Consider the following 22,261-nt stretch of genomic DNA (forward strand, 5'->3'; position numbering starts at 1 on the left):
TTAGCTTTATGTATATACTCTTGCATCTTAAAATACTGTTTGCTTATAAGTATGAGAAGTTGCTGAATATATTAAGTAAGCTTAAAGATTTATTACACTTTTGTAATTATAATTATAGAAATAAAGATCAACATCTCAAGGCAAAAAATGAGATAAAATATTTGAGATAAATATTTTTTAATTGAAAAAAATGTCTTAAAATGTCTATAAAATTTTAGTTTCCGAATATTTATGTTCATCTAATTACATCTATATAAAATGTTATATGATTTAATCTAATCACATTTATATAAAATCCAAAATAGTTTACTACAGAAAATGCTAAATAAAATCACTGGCAGTATATATAGATAGATAAAACTTTGCATCTTTCTTTATGTTAATTTTATGTATTTTTATTTTACGTTTATCTCAATCTTTTGCTTTATTTCTCTTATATACATCTATCTACATATAATAGATTTTTTACAACATTTTTTTTATTGATTATAATTTTATTGATTATGCTGAAGATATAAAGAAAGATTTTTTTTTTAGTGCTTTCTTGATTTACGTATAAAAAACTTATTTACTTATACATTCGGATATAAAGAGCAATAATTTAAAATTAAAATTTAAAATCAGACATAAGTTCTTCCTTTAGACATAAGTTTTTTCGTATCATAAGGATTTGTTTTTTTAAACTAAAAAGCTCTTGGACTGGATACATTAATAGTTAAAACAGAAGTATATGTACAATATATGAAGGGTGTCGTAGAGACGCGTTGCGGGATTACATCCTAAAGCTTCACGTTGCTTAAAGGTTCTTAAGCCTTGCATTTTGTTGTCAATATCATCGTGAGGATGGAGGGATCATGTTCACTGAGGTTATCTGAGCTCAGTGACGAAACATAGGACAACGTGATGCCTGCATTTTGCAAGTACCATTAATTGCTTGCTAAATTATGTTACACAAAGTCTGCCTAAATATCCATATTATAGCGATCATAAATGAAAAGAGAAGAAAGTGAAAATAAAAATTAGTTTATTACCATACACACGCGCACACACACACACACACACACACACACACACACACACATACACACACGATAAAACATAACAACACTTGTAAAAATTTATCTTAAATATTTTTAATTTTTATCCTTTATTTTTATTTTTTTGTATTGTAATTATATTTCAGTATTTATTATAATTAATAATATCTTAATATCTTAATATTTATTATATTTTTATAATATAAATTTTTATTTGCTATATATTTATATTGTTAAACGGTATTTTGATAAGAATATTTCAGTATATTTTGATAACAAGTCATTCATTGCGTGGCTTTAGTGTTTATTTTTGTGTTATATAGCGCGCCGCTGTGTACTCAAACTTGCGGTATTATTTGCACAGTCGACAACTATTGTTACTCGGCAACACTCGAAGTAGAGATGCGAAGTAGAGTTGCTTCGCTTAACATTTCCCTCGAAATGTGATCATTTTGTACAATTAGTGATTATCAAACAATGTCAAGTCACGATTAAGTTTTTCAATTAACATTTTGTTGCATATTTCGAATATTTCGAATATTTATCAATATAAATATATTGTAAAACACAAAAGTTTCATCCAAGAATATAAAAAGAAATATAAGAAATATAAAACAAAACAATCATTATTATTTTTAATTTAACTTTTTATTTTTATATATTTATATATTTTATTATATATTTTATTATATATTTTATATATTTTATATATATATATATTTTATATATTTTATTTTTATATATTTTTATATATTTTTTAGGACAATGAATTTTTCCATATTGCTATAAAAATATTTTGAATTCTTGCCTTTAAAATAATAAATTGCGGAGATTTCTTCATCATTCAATATAATTCTGATTTATGTAGAAGTTCGATTTACGTAGAAAAAAAAGTTAGTTAAAAAAATTAATTTTTTTAAATTTAATCTAAACTTCTTTAAGGACAAAATTCAAAATAATTTTGTAGCGATATATAAAAATTAATTCAGTATTCTAAAAAAATTGAAGTACAGGATGATTATATTAAAAAATAATTATTATTTTGTTTTATTATTTTTTCTATATTATATTGTTTTATTATTTTTTCTTATAAACTTTTGGATTTTACTATGTTGCACATTACTAAGTTGTACATTCAAGTATAAGGAAAACGAAGTGAATAATAGAGAAATTATAAATTATTTTTTATATGTTTTTCGATCATTTTTTTTTTAACAATTCTTGGATTTTCTGCTTCGAATTTTTCAATATAATATCAATGTAAATGTAATTTATTTATTGTTGCTAAGAAATAAGAACATTGAATAATACAGAGTGATACGGATGATCATGAATTGCTGAAGAGATATAAATGATGAAAAATATCCATAGACTTTTTAATTTTCTTAATGATGCTAGTCTTTAATATATTTTGTGTGCTTTATGCATTCTCATATATTTTAACTGTACATTTTTGAAAGGTTGTTTCATCATTCTTTAAGATATAATTACAACAATGTGATTATTGATACCAACAATTATCTGTTCATAATTTATTAATTTCCCGATTATAATTCCTATATAGACTAAGATAATACATATTTATCGAAGCAGATGTAATTTATGTAAAGCAAAAATCGGAGCGATAGCGAATTTAACAAGTCATTATCATTTCATTGTGCAGTATTTACAGACGACGTGAATTTCTTAAACGATACTGGCTTTCAAATTGCATTTTCCACCACACGTGTTTTTTTAATATAAGTATAAATTGTTTGGTAATTAAGAAATAATATATAAATTGCCAAATCGAATTTAGATAAAGAGCGAAATATTTGATAATAGCTATTTTTATCAAAGTTATTTTGAAAAGCAGTATGTATATTCATTTATTTTACATATATTAACTCTCCAGAGGTGACATAGATCCATTATAAATCCACTCAATTATAAATTTCTTTGTTAGAAATATCAAACAATTCAGTTTTCTTTATATCATATCTGCAAATTTAGATTATTTTTAAAATATACTTAATATTCATTTTTTCTTATACAAGTATATCATTTGATTTTAAATTAATTTAAATTAATTAATGTCTTTTAATTAACAAATTAAATTAATCTTACTTAATGTTAATAATTGTATTACAATGTTGGCGTCAGCTCCGGAAAATTAAAAATTTTTAATCGACATTTCTTGTCAACCTTGTTATTTGTTTACAATTTGTAACAAATGATGTAGACCGTTGCGTATACAAAGTCATATAGTATTCGTAACGTCAACGCTCGAACAATCTGAGTAGCGCGAATCACTCCGTTTCCTCTTGTGATTCCAAGGGTTATTACATTTTATAATTACTACAATATGTAATCATTTGCTTATTCGATTAATAATTCATAAATATGATAACGATTTTTTATTAAGGTAAATATTTCGCACAATACAACATCAAGTATAAATTCGATCTCATTAAAGTAACGGAGAATTATCATATACATGAAGATATTTTATGTTACATGTTTTTAAATTCTAGAGTCTCTGCTGTATAAAGCCAAGCAATAGTCATATTTTAATTTATCATGCACATATTTTTTTACATTTTTGTGAGTATACGATTTCTATCAACTTAAATGGAAGAGGAAACAGATAATTCCGCTGTTATTCATCGCTTACGATTGATGAGTCACGCAACATATTCAATTTTATGTACCTTGAAGTAATGGATGTACAAAAGTTATTCCATATAATGCATTTAAAGACATAAATGTACTATTTTAATAACAATATAAAAGTTATGGTTAAATGTAACATCATATGAATAGCTTACAATAGATTAAGTCGAATAATTTTGAAGCACAATATTGAAAATAATAATTTTTTTAACAATGCTTAAATTTAAATACATTTTGTATTGCAATATTAAAATATTTACGTAAATATAATTTTTATTTATTATTACTAATAAACTGGGAGCGTACAGAATAACAAATGAATCGAACAATTCAAGAATTGTGTATAATTTATTACGAAATTTATTAATAATATTTGGTAACTTTTGTAACAAAATTTTATAACAAAAACATTGCATATAATGAACATTGGAGAAATGTCCAGAAAAATTTTATTGTAAAACTTTTATGATTATGATATTTATAATAATAATTATTTTAGTTAGCAATACTTGAATTCGATATTTAACATAACGTTTACAATTAATTATATATCAATTTAAATAGAATTTATCTTTTACTTATAAATTAGAACACAAAACAATGCGAAGCATCGGAATAAATTGGACTAACGATAAATCCTTATATATTAATTATTTATTTATAATATAATATATTATAGGATATTATATATTATAACACAAACTATAGAAATCAAAGCTTTAAACGGTCTAGCTGGACCTTAATTCTTGATTCTTGTGTGAATTTATATACTACATCTGTATCCCTAGAAACGCGCGCCGAAATAATTTTTCTTGAAACGCTAACTCTACTAAACTACCGCACGAGTTAAATTGACTAGCAATTTAACAAATTTTTGATGTTTATTCGGTAGTCTAAAGGCTTAAGATGCTCCACGGAATGCAAGAGATTCGGATTCGACTTCCGGCCGAAGTAATATCTTTCGCAATAAGAATTAATTATTTACAGAGTTTAATATGTCATTCAACATTATTAAAATCGTTTCGAAGATGCGAATAAGCATAAAAAATTTGTTAAATTGTTAGTCAATTTAACTCGTGATATTACTGCGGTAATTTAATAAAGCGTTTACACAGTATACATTAGCTAGACATACTCTTTGTTATACACATCCTTAATTAAAAATTAATACACAGAGTTCACAAATGTTTATCAAAATTATATCAATATATTATTTATGTTGTTCGATAATATTAAAGGAGATATCAATAATGTAATCAATAACCAATTATTAATTTTGAAATATAAATAATTACATTTTCAAATTTTAAATAATATTAAATTTTAATTTATTTATTTTTAATAATAAATAAAAATTAAATCAAAGTATTTATGCGCTGTATTCATACAAAAATAAATAGTTATTTATTACAAAAATAAATAGTTACTTCCAAATAAGGGACAAATTACTGAAATAATCAGTTGTGTTACTTGGATTGATATTTGCTTAAATGAATAAAATATGAAGAAACATGAGAAATTAAATAAAATAATTATGTGAAAAATATGTATCTCTTTCGAATTTTATGTTCAATTAGAATTTTTTACTTCATTTGTTTTTAAAGTAAGACAAAATAAAATTATATAATAATAATTATATAATAAAATAAGAAATGGCATTACATTATATTTAATATCATTTTTATTATCATATTCTGCAGATAACGTTACATATGTTGTAGAGAGGCTTTAGATGAATTGGTTTATGCCTAATGATTTTAATTTATTAATTTTTTAATTTTATTAATTTTTGAAAATTTATAATCTGTAAAGTTCAATATTTAGCATTCACGAAATACATTTGAATCTTTTTTTATTAGAGCGATTTAAAATTTTTCAAAAGAATTGAATATTTATAATTCTGAGTTAAATAAAAGTCGCACGTGTCACAAAATAATGCAAATTTGTTTAAATTAATAGGCTTGTGCATTTTAATACAATTTGTACTCATAATAGCTTCGGGCAATTAATGCAATTTGTGCGAGTTCATTTTTTCGATTGATTGATTATTGTTGTACTGTAATCGACGTCCGTATGCATAGAATAATAAATCATGTATAACGTTATCTGTGCTGATGATAGCAATTAATAAAGCAATAAAAGGAATTTTTTTTCCTATATCGATCTAGCAATGTAATCAGAATGTATATGACCAAATTAACAAAGATATAGGTTTGATTTAAAACCTAGAAGTTTTGTACGTAATGTATATCATATGTGAGGAATTTATACAAGATAGCCATTATTTTGGCTACAATAAATGTACTATATATAATTCCGTACTATACTATATATATAATCCCGTTAAATAATTGTTAAATTTAAAATGTGCAATATTTGTTACATAGTGATTCTGCAATGAAGAGACACAAAATGGTTTTTTTTACGTTTTTGATCTCGTCATAAAAAACATTATTACTCTTGCGTCAGATGAACGTTAACGAATCTATTTCGTATTATTTGAGAATGACGATCTTTGTTATAGAAGGTTCTTTTCACAAAGTTGCATCCTGTAAAAAATTAGGGACTTCTTGCAGAGTCAGAATTAAACCTACATTAAACCTACAGATTTAAAACTCGAAATCTTTTCAAAGCATTAATGTTAGCAAGATGATGTCAATCGTACAATTTTTTAAATGAAAATTAGTTAATACATGATGAGAGAAGATTTTATTTTCAGTAAATATTCTCATTTTTTGTAAAATTTAATATTATAAAATCATGTTTTGAATATTACAGAATATAGACTAAAGAGTATTTAACAGAAATTCGAAAACCGATATTATCAACGATTTCAAATAGAAAGCGGAATATTTTATTTCATTTTTTTCAATTGAACATATTTGCAATTTTTATTGCAAATATTTAACATTTGCCAAACGAACTTTGATATTACATTGAGTTCATGATAAATATTTGTTATATGACATTGCGAAATGTCACCGCGTTGTTTTCATGTTCTTAAATAATCTTGATAAACAATCGCGATTGTTACCTGGATAAAAAAAATCCTATCGCTGATCTGTTTGTCAAGTGAATATTAATAAATATTAATGTTTGCCAAGAAGTTATGATGATTTGCACATGCAGAATTATTTTTTATTGATTTGATGTACCCATTGAAGATCAAAGATCCATTACAGAGTCAGAATTATAAATCCAGATTTTATTATTTATTAAACTCGAATTCCGAGAAGCATTAATTGCGTAATAAAGCAGAATGAATTGAAATCACACAATTTTTAGAGTCATGAAATTAATTAATTACAAGAGAAGATTTCATTTTTTTCAATATATTCTCTTATTAACGCTAATATTAGTATTTTATCCTTATTAAAAATTAAAAGACAATGAAGTGAATATGAATGTAATAATTTAAAAATATTTCTTCATGAACTAGAAAAAGATTTAAACATCAAAGAAAAAAATGAAGAAATAAAGAAAGATAAAAAAAGATAGAAAATGAAAATTATTAGAAAATAATTATACAAACGGGTGTATTTTATTTATAATATATTCCCGTACAGTATTTGTACATTTTTATATATTGTATCAGGGTGATTATTGGGTGAAAATAAACTTTATACGACATCGCCAACGATTTGCACTTTGTTTGCTTTTGAAAAACAATTTAAAAATTGTTGCCTAGATATTTTCATTATCTCAATTTTCGTTTCAAATAATCTCTATTAAAGAGTATTGTATCATGGCAAGATGTTTTGTTTTTTTTATACAAATTATTGTAAATTATAAATGGAATAATATGTCATATATACGTATATTCTACATTTTTATGTACATTTTTAACAAGCTATATAAAATTTAAAAATAATGATGTTTTTGTTTTGTCGAAATATGAAGCAATCTAAACAAAACTTTTAGACAGATAATTAAATCGTTTATTATTCTACATTGCATGATTTCTCCTTCAGTTCTCAATCTTAACGTAACTCTGTGATTTATTTAATGTAGATCAATAAATTACTCTTATAAGATAATAATTTATAGTTTAACATTTTATATGTTAGAGATTAATTGAGAAAAAGAATGTTTCCTAAATACGTTATCGATAATATATTTACGCGTTTGTATTTAATTATTAAACACGAATATTTTTTCAGACAATTATTATTAAACTATTATAAAAATTATGAAGTGAAATTAAAATTGGCTTTGTATAAAAAGTTGAAGTTTCCCTAATTAGCGTCTTTATTATTAGGTTTTTTCATTTAATTAACGAACTGCTAAATTGTAACATTTGAATAAATATTAAGAACTCTTTAAATGAGACGTAATCGAGATTGCATAATTTAATTGTAATGAAATCCATATAATCAATTAATTTGAATATCTTACATTTATGAAGAAAGGAAATTAACATCGTGAATTTTCTTGAGATCACATCGTAATAGAATCTGATCAATCGGATCTGATCAGCACACGAAATGCAAGCCGAAAATGAACAGAATCGAAATCAAAGTGCAGCTTGCTATCTTCACGGTACAAATGTAATACGTAATACGATAACATATCATGGTTGTCTTTTGCCCCGTTTTTCCAATAGCTAAACTTAGCGGATCGGTTATAATGGATATAGAACACGAAAAAGCATTAGCCATTTACAGTGGCCACACGAAAACAGTAATAAAATGTTATTTTTAGTTTATACATATAGTTATTTGAGGAAAGATAATTTAATTTGCAATTTTTGCCTAATAATGCAACATTTACTAACAGTGTGCAGTATAATCTATTTTACTCTATTAACTTTTTAAAGACTGAAGCTTTCTGAATAATTTATCTTGTTAGAAGTAACTTGTAGAAAATCATTTGCTAAGAAATCATTGAATTTGTTTCTGATCTCAGAATTCTAAAATTAATAATTCAAAAAAATAATCTGATCGTAAAACTCGATTTTAAAAGATTGGTATCTCTGAGTTTGACTGAAAATGTCGAATTTTAAAAGTATAATAACATGCATGAAAAGGAGAATATATGTAATGTCAGAGTGTCTCGTAATCAGAATTTCATAGTCAATTTGGAAATCAGTATTATCCAAGTAACAAGGTGAATGTAAAAAAAATGACGTCTTAATGATGTCTTTAAAATAATAAGACATTATTAAAACGGTTTTAGCACTGATCTATCATAAATAAAATGAAACTAAAAACTTGATTTTATTTCGCATATAATAATTCCTTAAAATCACACTGTTAAATCTATATATAGTGTCAAATTTAATTTGATTTAAGTTGCCACTATTCCTACTCAATATATCATTATTGTACACTAAAACAACGGATAAATTTGATACTATAATATTATATAATGTCAAATTTATCCAATGTTTTAGTATAAAATAACGACATATTGAATAGGAGCAATGGCGACTTTAAAATTTGATTAAATTTGACATTATAGATTTAACAGTGCAAGTTTTATGATGATCAAGTTAAATTTCTATTCGCTATATTAAATCTATTATTTTTTATTTTGAACCTTAAATTCGAATAAAACATTAAAACCTTAGGCAAAGTTTTATACTAACCAAGCGAACAATTTATAAACTAAAAGGGAGTGACCCTAAATGAGGTCAACAGTCCACAAAGAGTTAAACGAATCGTTAATTAAATATTGAATTATAATGAATATTAAAATGTGTTTTAAAAATCTATTAAAATTATAACTTTCATTTTATGAAGTTAAATATATACTCTTGGACGTATTATAGTTTGCTTTATACATCTTTTTCGTAACTGCAACATTTTAGTTTTGTGTCATTCTCTGATTGTCATTTTTAGTTAGTATAAAAAAAATAATAGATGTTTCCTATGCGCCAATTTTCAGACTTAAACAATTTTTTAAATAAACATATACAAAACAATAAAAAAAAGGAATTATGGAGCAAAATTCCGAGACGAAAAACATTTTTTTTTAAAGTCTTGTTACTTTTTACCGTTGAAAGTTTTGCAAATTACAAAATTAAAAACATTCTTGTTCTTTTTTCTAGGAAACACAGCAGTACATTTTAACAACATTTTCTCTAACGTGGTGCATTCTCTTCGCTCAGGAAACTTGTACTTGCGTGTATTTACATATCAAACCAGAAAACCAAAAAACAGAAGAAAAAATAAAATATAGAAGTTCCTTTTTCGTGATGTTATTTATTTTAAGAAAATGTATTTTACGCACAGTTCACACAGTCAAGAGGCGTTTCATAAGAAGAGTTTAACGGTGACGCCCATCTACATAAAAGGAAATGTTGCCGGCGACCTCAGTAGGTGGGTCCCATAGAGAGGATGTTAGTACCCTGATAATAGCCCTCACCGCAAAATAAAAGACCACGTAACGATCGGGTTTAGTGTGGTAAACGGGGAGACATACAGGACCTTCCGCATTTCCGCTGCCCTGTCGTCTTTATCCATCGTAAAACACGTGGAACGATGCGTCGTTTCACGAAATGAGAAAAAATCGAGCTTAAAACATGCATGGTGCGAAGAAATATGAAATCTAATCTTCGTAGGTACGAAAGACGGTTCACATTTTCATCATAACATATCCATTCAGCACTTAATTAATAATTAAAATACTCTTGTAACTGTTAATTGAAATGTATTGTTATCGTCATATTCTGTGTGAAGAGTTTTGAACTGAATATATATTTTTCGACTTCTGAACTTTCGGTAGAAATTTTGTTTGATAAAAGATAATTAATATTTAAAAAAAGGAGAGTCGGAAATTTTATATATATATATATATTTAAATTAATTATTAAATATATATATATATATATATATATATATATATATACTATTATTATATATTATATTATTTATTTTCTTATACTTTTTTTAATTTTATATTTATTTTAACATGTTCTGTTATTAGTAAATGTACTCGTTATAATAACTGTTTGCGAGACGAAATATGTTACAAATTATTCATTACGAATACAATCTCTGTCACCATAAAATTTTATGTTCATATTCATTAATCATGAATTATTTATGCGGTATTGTATACGCAATTCTATTGACATTCAAAATATTGGTGATAATAGTTATTGACATTTCTAATCTGCTTTTATCATTCGTGACTATGCCTGAAATAATTATTAAACAATAGATGAATGCGTTACAAAAGCAAATATCCACAAATAGTGATATATAAACAATGATATATGACAATGGTAATAGATATTGGATCAATAGAGTGGGAAGTCTTATTTACTGCTGTGGGTACGTTACTAGAAACTATTACGATAATTAGGCGTTAATGTTTATTTGAGTACATATATCAATACAATTTTGCCGAAAACGTATACGTAATGTCACAAATATGTGAAGCATTCAATGCGTCAATCCAATACACATTCGTAAATGATGTTGTTTTTACCGTTTTTACTACGCTCAGAAAGTAAATCTGAACTTATTTCGGTTCTCAAATACGTTACAACATTATGTGACTCGGATTACACACTCAGATTATATCTGATTTACTAAAAATATATTTAAAAATTCTTACACACCTCACGAAGGATTTTCATTCTCTTTTCTTACATTTCTTTAGGAAATGTAGGAAAACATGGCTCTCAAGATACAAAGTACATTATGAACCCATGCCGCAGTCGATAAATCTCATAAATGTATCAAGAAAGGAATTTAGAAATTATTTAAAATTCCAAATAAATCCAAAAGTAGCAATTAACAATTCTGCATAGAATGTTGCAATTAAAAAGATGTCATAAAAAAAAATTAGAATAATTTAAGATACTATTTTCACAAAAATTTCATGATATCATATCAAGATATGTTCTAAGGACGTTTAGTATTTATTTTTTTAAATGTTACAACAAATTTTGACCTAAATAAAAATCTTTTTACATTTAGTGAAATTTTATATTTTGCATAAATTTTGATAAAAAACTTTGATAAAAATTTGGATATAGAATGCACGCGAATAACTTGGAAATATTTCGCAAAAAGCATCCGAATGGACTCAAATTTCTTAATAATTTTGATTATTCGTACTGACGAATAATATAAGTAAATGATATGCAAAAAAAATCCTTTCATGCATTGCATAACGAAGAATTAAAAATTTAATCAAAATTTGCAACGAAATTTCAATGAAAAAAGAAAGCAGATCCTCCCCCCCTCCCCTCCTTCGTCATATTTAATTTCCATTCACAAGAATAATACTGTTTGGGTTCAAATTTTTTGATTTTCAAACGGTAATACATATTATTATACACTGTATAAAATATGCATACAATGTACATGTGTATATAGAAATATAATTTGTGTAACAGATTTAATTCCTTGTACGAATTCTTCTATTAGCGAACACCGATTCGTAGAGCCATTATCAAATTATCTGTGTGGCCGCAAATCCATTCGGTAATAACGCATGTCTAGACATTGCCGTGTAAGTAATTGCGAAAATTTATGTTTAACCTGGTCGTGCTTGCGCACGTAACATTGAATACATTTACAGAATACAGTTACACACGGAAAATACGTTATTATGCTATCACGCGATGAACAAATGTTTGCGACGTTACACATACAATCGCAGTGTTGCTCGCGTAATAGGTGTGAAAGAATTTTTTATGTTCGCGTGTCATTGAATAATTTATTGATTAATGATCAAATAGTCGGGATTCGCGCCCGGCAAGTGCAACTATTTGATTCTAATACGATTATTCGGAAACGGTCGTGTTTAAATTAGTAAAATACACATTACAATTACCAATCAATCGCTAAATGAAATTACAAATTAATAATGCTAGAGATATACGTTGTTCAACGCAGATCCAACTGGCTTATATAATATCGTTCGGTTCTTAGCTTACTATTGGAAGTTTGCAACAGTACGGTACTAAAATAGAAACGAATATCGCATTAAGCTATCAGCCATTTCTTAGTATTATACAACGTCAACAATTGCAACACTTCGACGAATAGCATTCGCGATTACAAGTACTTTACGGACTAAATAAGAGAAAATATTTCCAATTAATTAGGCCGGCTGAAAAAAGCACTTCCTCCGTTTGTTATTATTGCTTTTATATTTCGAGCAAATAAGATTTTGTTTTTTCAAACAAAATGGTTTTTACGTTTAGAAAATGAGATAAAGATTTAAAGTAGTAGGAAGTCATGAGTGATGATTCTGTTACTAATAATACGACAAAATATGATTTTATATATTACTTTTTGTAAGAAGTTATATTTTAAAATTTGAATCAAATTAAAAAAAAATTCTGATTGCAACTTTGATCTAAAATAATTTATGCTATTTTTATATAAAATATAAAAAATAAAATACCATATCGTTTATGGAATAAAATTTTCAATTTCTTTTGAATAATTATATACGTCTTTCGTTTAAACCATAAATTTAACTTTAACTTTACAGAATACTGCTAAGAAAGTGTCTCAAACACTAAATATTTGATTGTAATTGATCGCAGATGCTAATTGCAAACATAATTGATTGTATGATTCCTATTTAAATTTAAACAATGATTGCCATAAAATTTCAGAAATACATTAACGGTGTTACATATTTTTAAAAATGTACATATTAAATTTCAAGTAAAAAAACTCAGAAATTTTTTTATCTTACATTACATCATAAACGCATTATAATATATGTTTTATAAAAATTATAACGTGAAAAAAAATCTGAAACTTGTGCCGTCGAAGTTGAATGCAGTATAAACTGCTAGAACTTTGTAATAGAAATATTCTGTATCCTGCTACAGTCCAGTTGATTATTGCGACTGGTTGGAATCGAAAATGTCTCTTCTTGATGAACGCATTTGGTCGTCACAATTTTTATACGAACGTTAAAAGTTATACTTTTACTTGTACTTCATATATTTAATATATTTCGTAACTGTGCCAGTATTCTTATTCTACATACGCTATGTTCCTATTTTATTTCATGTAGCTGTAGTAAACACCTTAACGCGCTCAACAGGAAGAGTCTTCAAGTATATAAACACTCACCAGCATTGCTTTGATCAAAATTAAATTTCTATTCGCCTTATGCAGGCATATTTCAACGAGAACTTTCTATTTCCTTAAACCAGCCGAATTATCAACCAAACGATTTCTCTCTCCGTTAAAAATTTATATACTTATCGCGATATGATCGCGATATAAAAATATATTTTTTTCAAATTGCCCGTAAATAGCTATCTGAATACTAGCGCGGTGTATACTATTATTACTTCTAAGTATTTCTTCCCGTCCCGTTTCCAATACTTATTATACCCTTTATTGAGTATCTTATCAGCTTGGTCAATACGTACGAGTCATCTATAATTGCGATCGTTAAATAATTTTCTTTTCGATTAAAATTCTCTATCTTAAAACATTAACAGCTGGCATAGTTTATATATCAACAAAAACTTTAAATAATCGAATTTTGAACATGTCTTATATATATAAGACAATATATCCTTATCTTCTTTTTAAAACCGTTAATCCGTTATTAAATTTAATTTATATGATACTATATAATTATCACATATATATGTATTACAAATAATTTCTCTTAAAGAAAATATTTTCGGAAATTGTTTCTTCTTCAAAAAATAATTTAAATATTATTAAGATATTATTAGAATGTTAAATGTTACAATCAACCAGCTATTAAGGAATTAAGGAGAATCTCTGACATCCTTATTAAAAATACATCACTAAAGAAATATATTACTGTCTTATTATTAAATAAATAATAGTATGATGATTGCTTAACTGAGCATACTACATGAAACTGATTAGTTTGACACGCGTCCATTTTGACACAAATTACTACTGAATGTCCAATCGTGCTGGACCCACTATATATAGATATATATATTTATCTTACTATAAATATTACTTTTATGATAAGTGTAACCTAACAAGTTAGAAGTAACCGCTAACGCTAATCATGTTTGACTCAGGAAACTGTTATTTTTCGTAATTAAGCCTGCGCTGCTCTCTGACATAGGTATTACGGCTGATTTTTCGCCTTTCGGTAATTTTGCATGCGATTTTATGTTCGGTTGTAGACCTTTCAGAACGTTCTGAAAAAAAGTAAAATCGTAATTATATATTATATTTAGAATTCAAATGAAGTCCGCAGCAATAATTATGGCCATTATATATACACGATAATAATGCGAGGCAGCTTTTTCATATGCATTCTGCATATGATTTGTACCCAAATATGTTCAAATTTACCTCTTTAAATGATCCTGGCGTACTTATTACGTAATACAATGCATATCCCGGTATCCAAATCATAGATGAAAGGCTCAAACATACGCCGACTACTTCTGCCCATGTAGGATACTCATAGTTGCTGCCATATTTCAATGGTTTATATTGCACGATTTGAAATATGAAGATAAACTGGAAAAATAAAAAAGAAGTTTTTAATTTTACTATAAATAACACATTTTACATGTTTTTATATAATGATTTCCACGAGTTACACTGTAAAAAGGGTATGTAAAATTATATAATTAATGTGTGTAAAAATTATTTGTAGTGAAAATATATAAAATTATGCGTTTCATAAAAATTAATATTTTCATTTTTAATAAAGAAGAATAATTTTATTTAAAAGTTGTGACATTTACGTGTATATGTAAATATTCATTTTTAATAGTGAATCCCAAAATTACTCACTATAAATGTTGTAATTTTACATGTAATTTTTTTACAGTATAATCCGCGATCAATTCTCTTTGAAGAAAGAGATAAATATAATAATATTTATCTGCTGTAAGATATAATTACATGCAAATGTAGTACTTACGAGCATAATCACCGGCGCAAGTACAACCCAGCATATGTACCAGAATTTATTTAATCGAATACCCATCATCTGATGCACACAGTCACAGAACTTCTTTGCTCCGAAAATCCATGATATTGCGATTGTTTGGAAGAAACAAACCCATAGAATAGACATTCCGCTCGCGGAGTAGAAATCCATCAATTGGAAAATATAAATTCCTCCCTAAAACGTAACATTTTAATTTTCTTTTTATTGATAAATTGCTCCTGAAACTTTCAATTGTTCCTCTTATATACATATTGAATAGAAATGTTTTTAAATACTAACGTTCGTAACCATCGGAATTCCCAGAGCGAACATTATCAGGCAGATAGCGATGGTGAATTTGATTCTGTGTGGACGAAGTGTATCCGGCCAATAGTCAACCATACCAGTTATGAAAGATTCCACGATGCAAAATTCACTGTCGATACCGAGTATCTGCATAAAAAATGAAACAATTTATATACCTATAATTCAATATTTAAATGATGACAAATGAAATAATTCTAGTCTCTCCATTTGCTTAGTCATTGCTCTAAAATCTAGATGTAAATTTAATGTGATACGTATTACAATATTATATTAACATTGATATTTAATAATCTATTTAATAATCTATTAGCTAGAAATATATTTTTTACTATTATCTACACCAGGCTTGTTCAAAATTGAGTTCGCGAATTAAATATCTCTATAATAGTCTTGTTGAGCTAGATAGATAGAAAATAAAAAGATAGAGCAGCCAATCACTGGACAGAGCTTTTTGTTTTTTCTTTATTAACTCAACAAGATGATGAAGAGTGACAAGCGTTTAGCTTGTGAATTAAGTTTTGGACAGCTCTTCACGATTAATCTTTATTATTAATCCATCTTGTGCAATATAATCATAAATTACAATATGAGTTACGAGATTAGAAAGCAAATTAACATTCTTACAAAAAGAAATTGAACAAAATGATTCGAATAATTATATTAATTATTATTTATTAATTATATTAATTGAATTCATAAATTGTAAAATTATCTATAATAAATAAAATATAAAGATTACTACTATATTTGCTTATACAACTTTTTGTATAAGTTGGCTAATATTATTTTACACTGCTCAAAATATAATTCATTGGATTAAAATTTAAATTTATTACTATATAATTTATTATTAAATAATTTGTTTTGAAAGAAGAAAAACTAAAAAAAATATTTTTTTAAGTCTCTTTCTTGGTTAACTTATTTTAGCCTTGCTTAAATTTTAATTTCTATAGATATTTCACAATTTTTTTTAAGCAAAAAACGATGTTAAATGACGATCTATGGAGAAAAACTTCCTGCCGAAGGCGACAACATGTTCAAACCCTTTTATAGCGATGCACATGAAAAACATAGACGGCGACAGCCGATTCCGTCGTTGGAATAACAATTTCTTACGAGCAGCATAACGAAGAATATAATGGCCCACAACGAAGCACCGGGTAGCTTCAAAACGACCTCGGGATACGTGAGGAAGACGAGACCAGGTCCGCTCTTGACAACCTCGGACACCTGCGTTTGCTGTTCTTGGGCGATGTGACCCAGTATTGAAAACGTTACGCAACCGGCCAGAAGACATGTCAGGGTGTTGACTACGCAAGTGATTATTGCGTCTCTGCAAGACAAAACTCCCTTTTTGAAAGACTCCAGCAGCGACGACACCACGTTTAGTGCGTCGTGGTTAAAGACTAGAGCACCTTAAAGCCATAACTACGATTCTCGAATTTAATTTACGAAATAAGACCAACGAAATCTGAAATGGCTAAAGTAACGATATATATGGATTGTTCGAACCATTTGGAATTGCGAGATCAAATTAAGTTGGATTAGGGAAACATATATTCTTATCATCTTTTTTTCTTTTCTTTTTCTTCATATAATATTTTATCTTTTTCTTCATATGATGCCTCGACATTCTGATGAAAAATTGATGAAAATTGATCAAATAAGCAAAATCCAGAGTTGAATAAGTTAAGTTGCGTAACTTTTTTTTTAACTAAGTTAAGTTAAAGTTAACAACCTTGAAAATTTAAGTTAGTTAAGATACAAGTTAATTTATAATGAAATTAATTGAATTAAAAGTTAAGTTAATAAAAAAAAATAATTGAAAAATTAAAAGTTAAATTTATTTATTTTTTATTTTTTTAATTCATGATACCAGGGTTTCGGGCTTACAAATAACGGAAATAAAAAATATATACTTCATTTAGAAAATACTCTATATTTTATTTACATGTTTTGTTTATATATACTGTTTAGTATATAAGATTCGACTATGAATATTGGTCTGTGGTATGATTAAAGTTTCAGATACAATACAAGAGACTAGCGATAATAATAAGGAATAATAAATTTCAACCTAGAAACTAGATATATCACTAGAAATACACAATTTCTGACAGATTGAAATCTGAGAGTCGATTGTGTAATTTGAAAACAGGTGAAAATTACAAAAGTGAGTAAATTCACTAGAATATTTATAATTTCATTGGTCAACATCTAGTAAACTTGCTCACTTTTGCAATTTTCTCCTTTTAAATTATCGCTATTGCCACGTATTATGTCTGAGACTTAACTTCAAAAAATTAAATAAAAAATTAATAGTTACGGTAAAATGTAATTAAATAAAGTTAAAAAATTAAGTCTAAAATGTAGTTAAGTTAAAATTAATTCACTTTTTAACTTAATTTTTATTTTTTTAACTTCTAGCACTATCCAACTCTGGCAAAATTTATTATCAAAATTTAATGTTATGGGAACGAGACGTTTTGTCAGTGTCCAGCCAGATCAGATGAAACATAATCGCTTACCTATAACAATTATGATGGAACTTGTTGTATGATCCCAAAGCGGGCAGAGCACCGGTGCCGATGCTGTACGCGAAGAAGATCTGAGTAGCGCCGTCTATCCACGGTCCAGGATTGAGCAACTCCTCCCATCGTGGCGTCACGTAGTAAAGCAAACCGTCGTAGGAACCCTCCAACGTCACCGCTCTTCCCAAAAGAATGAAAAGCACCACGTACGGGAACAAGGCTGAAAACCAGATGATCTTACCGCTCTGATGAAGACCGCGACGGATGATAAAGTAAACGAGCAGCCAGCCAATAATCAGGCAGCCTAACAGCTCCCACTGGATCTTGCCGATGCTCTCGATGCCGGATGTAATGCCGAGGACTCGTCGACTGAAAATTCAACGCCATTCTGTTAATTCAATGTTGCCAATAAATAAATCTGATGTAACATGACTATAATTGTATAAAATATCGCAAACATTATTTTACAGAATGCTTCTAAAAAGAAAACTGATTATAAATATAAATAGTATCTAGATTTAAACATAAATAATAGACGTGAGCATAAATATCAGATTAAATTAGAATTGTGCATGTTATATGATATTTATATGATAGTAATATACGAGCGAAAATTGCATTTTCATGTTGCGATTTTTTATTTTGCTTGATTTATTTTATAGGGATATCTAATCTGATGATAGCTGCTATATTAAGTTGATTAAATTGCAAAAAATGTGATACACGTATGTGTATATATTGCTAGTATTATTATTATATACCGAAATTATACATTACGTAAACAAATTTATACACGAGGGAGAACTCTGGTATGACCTGATTTAAGAAAATCAATGTTGCATTTCTTGTAGTAATCATACGAATCCCCTAATATTCATCTTATATTACAGCCTGACTCATAAGGGAATATAAATCTGACGCATATATACATATACCATTTCAAAATTTTCAAAGTTTTCGAGTTTGAAAAGTTCCTTAGTTTGAAAGTTTATTTAAAAAAAAATTAAATAAGATTGAATGTTTTCTTCATTTTCCATCACTTTGTTATAAGCAATATTTTATAAGCGTTTTATATTTTGTAGCATTTTTTAATAATAATTTACTTACTCCCAATACTCTTCTACCGGCGTGGTATGATGACAGGTTTTATTTTCAACAGAATTTGAACAGTTTATTTTTCCGTACTCATTATTTTCCTGAGTCGCATCATAACAATCAACCGTATTCCACCATTTACCTGAAAATGAAATCACATAACTGCCTACGATAAATGAACGGTTACTTATATATTAAATTTATTCAGAGTTCTCTTTATGATATCGTATTATTTATATAAATACGTATTATATGAAAATAAAGTATTTTTAATCAACTTTTTAATTTTTAAAGACATTCTCTGAAAAAATCCATTTTCTTTAGATTTTTCTGAAACTTACAGAAAAAGCTTGTATTCGAAAGTCTTTATTCACTGTAAAAAAAGTTTTTTCTTAACAATTTTTTGAAACAATAAGACATAAAACTTGATATCACAAAGAATAATATGAAATATGAATCGGTATTGGTAGTTTTTAAGAAATCATTGTGCAAAGTAAGTAATAAAGTAAGTAAAGTCGCTATTTTTTTCGATTAGCGACAGTAGCGAAGGCGGAAGGTATTTTATATTGTATAAAAAAAACTTGTATAAAAACATTAACACTTATGGAATATCTTATACTATATAAAAGTGAACTAAATTTTCATAAAAATTTTCATAATTGTGAGCACTAATATGCTCATTAGGTTGAATAAAACTACAGTCGGAGAATTATTATATATATTATATATATTATTATATATATTATTCGAAATATAATACAAGGATATATATATATATTATAATTATTAATGTGTTTAATAATAAGATAGCTGTGTTATTTACCACATCCACTCCAAGGTACTGTTGGTAAATTCACAAACATGCTTATTAGGTAAAAAAGAGTCCAAGCAATAATTATGCAGTAATATACGTCAAGGAAGAATACAATGGTCATCGTAGCATATCCCACACCTGAAATCCAATAATATATTATGCTTTGTTACATTAAAAAAAATTTACTAAATACACATATACAATACAATCTTAATACACATTTCTTTGAATATTAAACATTTACTTTCAATAAATAAATATTTATTCTAGTAAACAAATGATAGTTAAATCAAATTAATGGTTTTTGTATCAAATAAATATACATTTACATTTAATAACTATTTACTAAAAATTACTCAAATAAATATTTATTAAAATTTAGTATTTTTTTAAATGTAATTTATTGTTGACATATTTAGGCTGTACAATTTTTTCATTCCTAAAGATATCAGAAAATAATTATTACCTTGCAGTAGTGGACACAATTGTCCCACTAACGACATTCCACCAGCTCCAAGATATTGTCCAATGGCGACTTCTTGAAAAAATATAGGAATTCCGCAAAACAGCATTGCAATGCCGTAAGTGATCAAGAAAGCGCCTAAAGCAAAAAATTAAAAAATTCCAAAATTTGTTAAGGAAAAAATTTATTCTTTTATATAAATATTAATAACAATTATTTTTATATCGAAGGAGTATAAACAAACAAATCTATTGATCGCAATTTAAAGCAATCTATTCTTGTTCTTTTTTATCTTACTTCATTTTTATTACATGAATGTAAAAGAAACTCAATAGTAAGATAGTAATTAAACTCGAGAAGACCGCGGTTATTAAATTTTAACACAAGCCATTTCCATCATATTAAGAATTGCATGACTTAAACTCTAGAGGAATAATTATGAATGTCGGACGCCACTGAAATCTGGCGCTATTTTATCCCTGACTATAGTGGCAAATTTAATGCTCTGAAGAAGCTTTTAAATGGAATAACAAAATTCTATTACGACCTTATATTAAACTAAAAATTATATAAAACTTTTAACTATAAAAATATTCTTTATGCTAATTAACTTGTATATGTTAGCAAAATAATCTTTTTATTTTGATAACAAATTTTTGGTAATCTGTAATACAATAATAAATTTAAACGACGATTGAAAGTTTTAATGATTTATTTTGTTGATGTGTAAATCTAATTTCATCTACTTACCACCGCCATTTTTATAACATAGATAAGGGAACCGCCAGACATTTCCCAATCCGACGGAAACACTTATGCAAGAAAATAGGAAATCCAATTTATTGTCCCATCCGCCGCGTTCGGCATCCTCCTCTCTATTACCGATTTCAGTCATTTTACCCTGTGGCGAAGACACCGTCATCTTCGGCACAGTACGAGACGGCTCACGCCTCTTATCCGTCGCCACCGATTTGGCCTTGAATTGTATGAAAGTCTGATCGGGGTCGACTTGATCTTTCTCCTCGCCCCAGTAATACATTTTCTCCGCCATGGAGTCTGAAATATACCGAAAATTGACACTGAATCTAGAAGGAAGCGCTAAGTCAATCCTTAAATGTAATTGGAGGGATAAAACGCAAATTCTTGTGGCCTTCATGTGATCGATTATCATGATTTTGTCCTGTCTTATAATACAGTTAAGTAATAATTTCCCTAGAAAGGACACGCGATGTCTTACTATAATTTTATAGAATATATGTGATAAAAAACTTTATATTCATTTTTTTTAATTTTTTGAAAAACAGATTGATAAAACATCATGAACATTTATTCTGTGAAAGTAGAATTTAATCTTCAAAATAGTTAGTTTAAAAATATTTAAACTTTTTATTCCTTTTTTTCAAAGTTAAGTTTCGAAACATTTGGGTTTCCTTTTATTTCTTTAAGCTTCTTTCGGAAAGAAAAATACAAGAGCTTT

The 22,261-nt window shown here is 26.9% G+C and overlaps 1 protein-coding gene across 1 annotated transcript; it reads right to left on the reverse strand.

Annotated features, from left to right (window-relative positions):
- Positions 1–14,670: 14,670 nt before the first annotated feature.
- On the reverse strand, positions 14,671–21,835 carry LOC105626956 (sodium- and chloride-dependent GABA transporter 1-like). The gene is made up of 10 exons (XM_012208246.1): positions 21,535–21,835; positions 20,788–20,922; positions 20,331–20,459; positions 19,520–19,649; positions 18,410–18,781; positions 16,998–17,214; positions 15,855–16,007; positions 15,546–15,749; positions 14,966–15,136; positions 14,671–14,808 (listed from the first exon to the last, which is right to left on the reverse strand). Exons 1-10 carry the CDS (start codon positions 21,833–21,835, stop codon positions 14,671–14,673), a joined length of 1,950 nt encoding a protein of 649 aa, XP_012063636.1.
- Between the last annotated feature and the right edge of the window lie 426 nt (positions 21,836–22,261).

Source organism: Atta cephalotes (genome assembly GCF_000143395.1).
Source record: "Atta cephalotes unplaced genomic scaffold scaffold00007, whole genome shotgun sequence".
NCBI classification, from domain to species: Eukaryota; Metazoa; Arthropoda; class Insecta; order Hymenoptera; family Formicidae; genus Atta; species Atta cephalotes.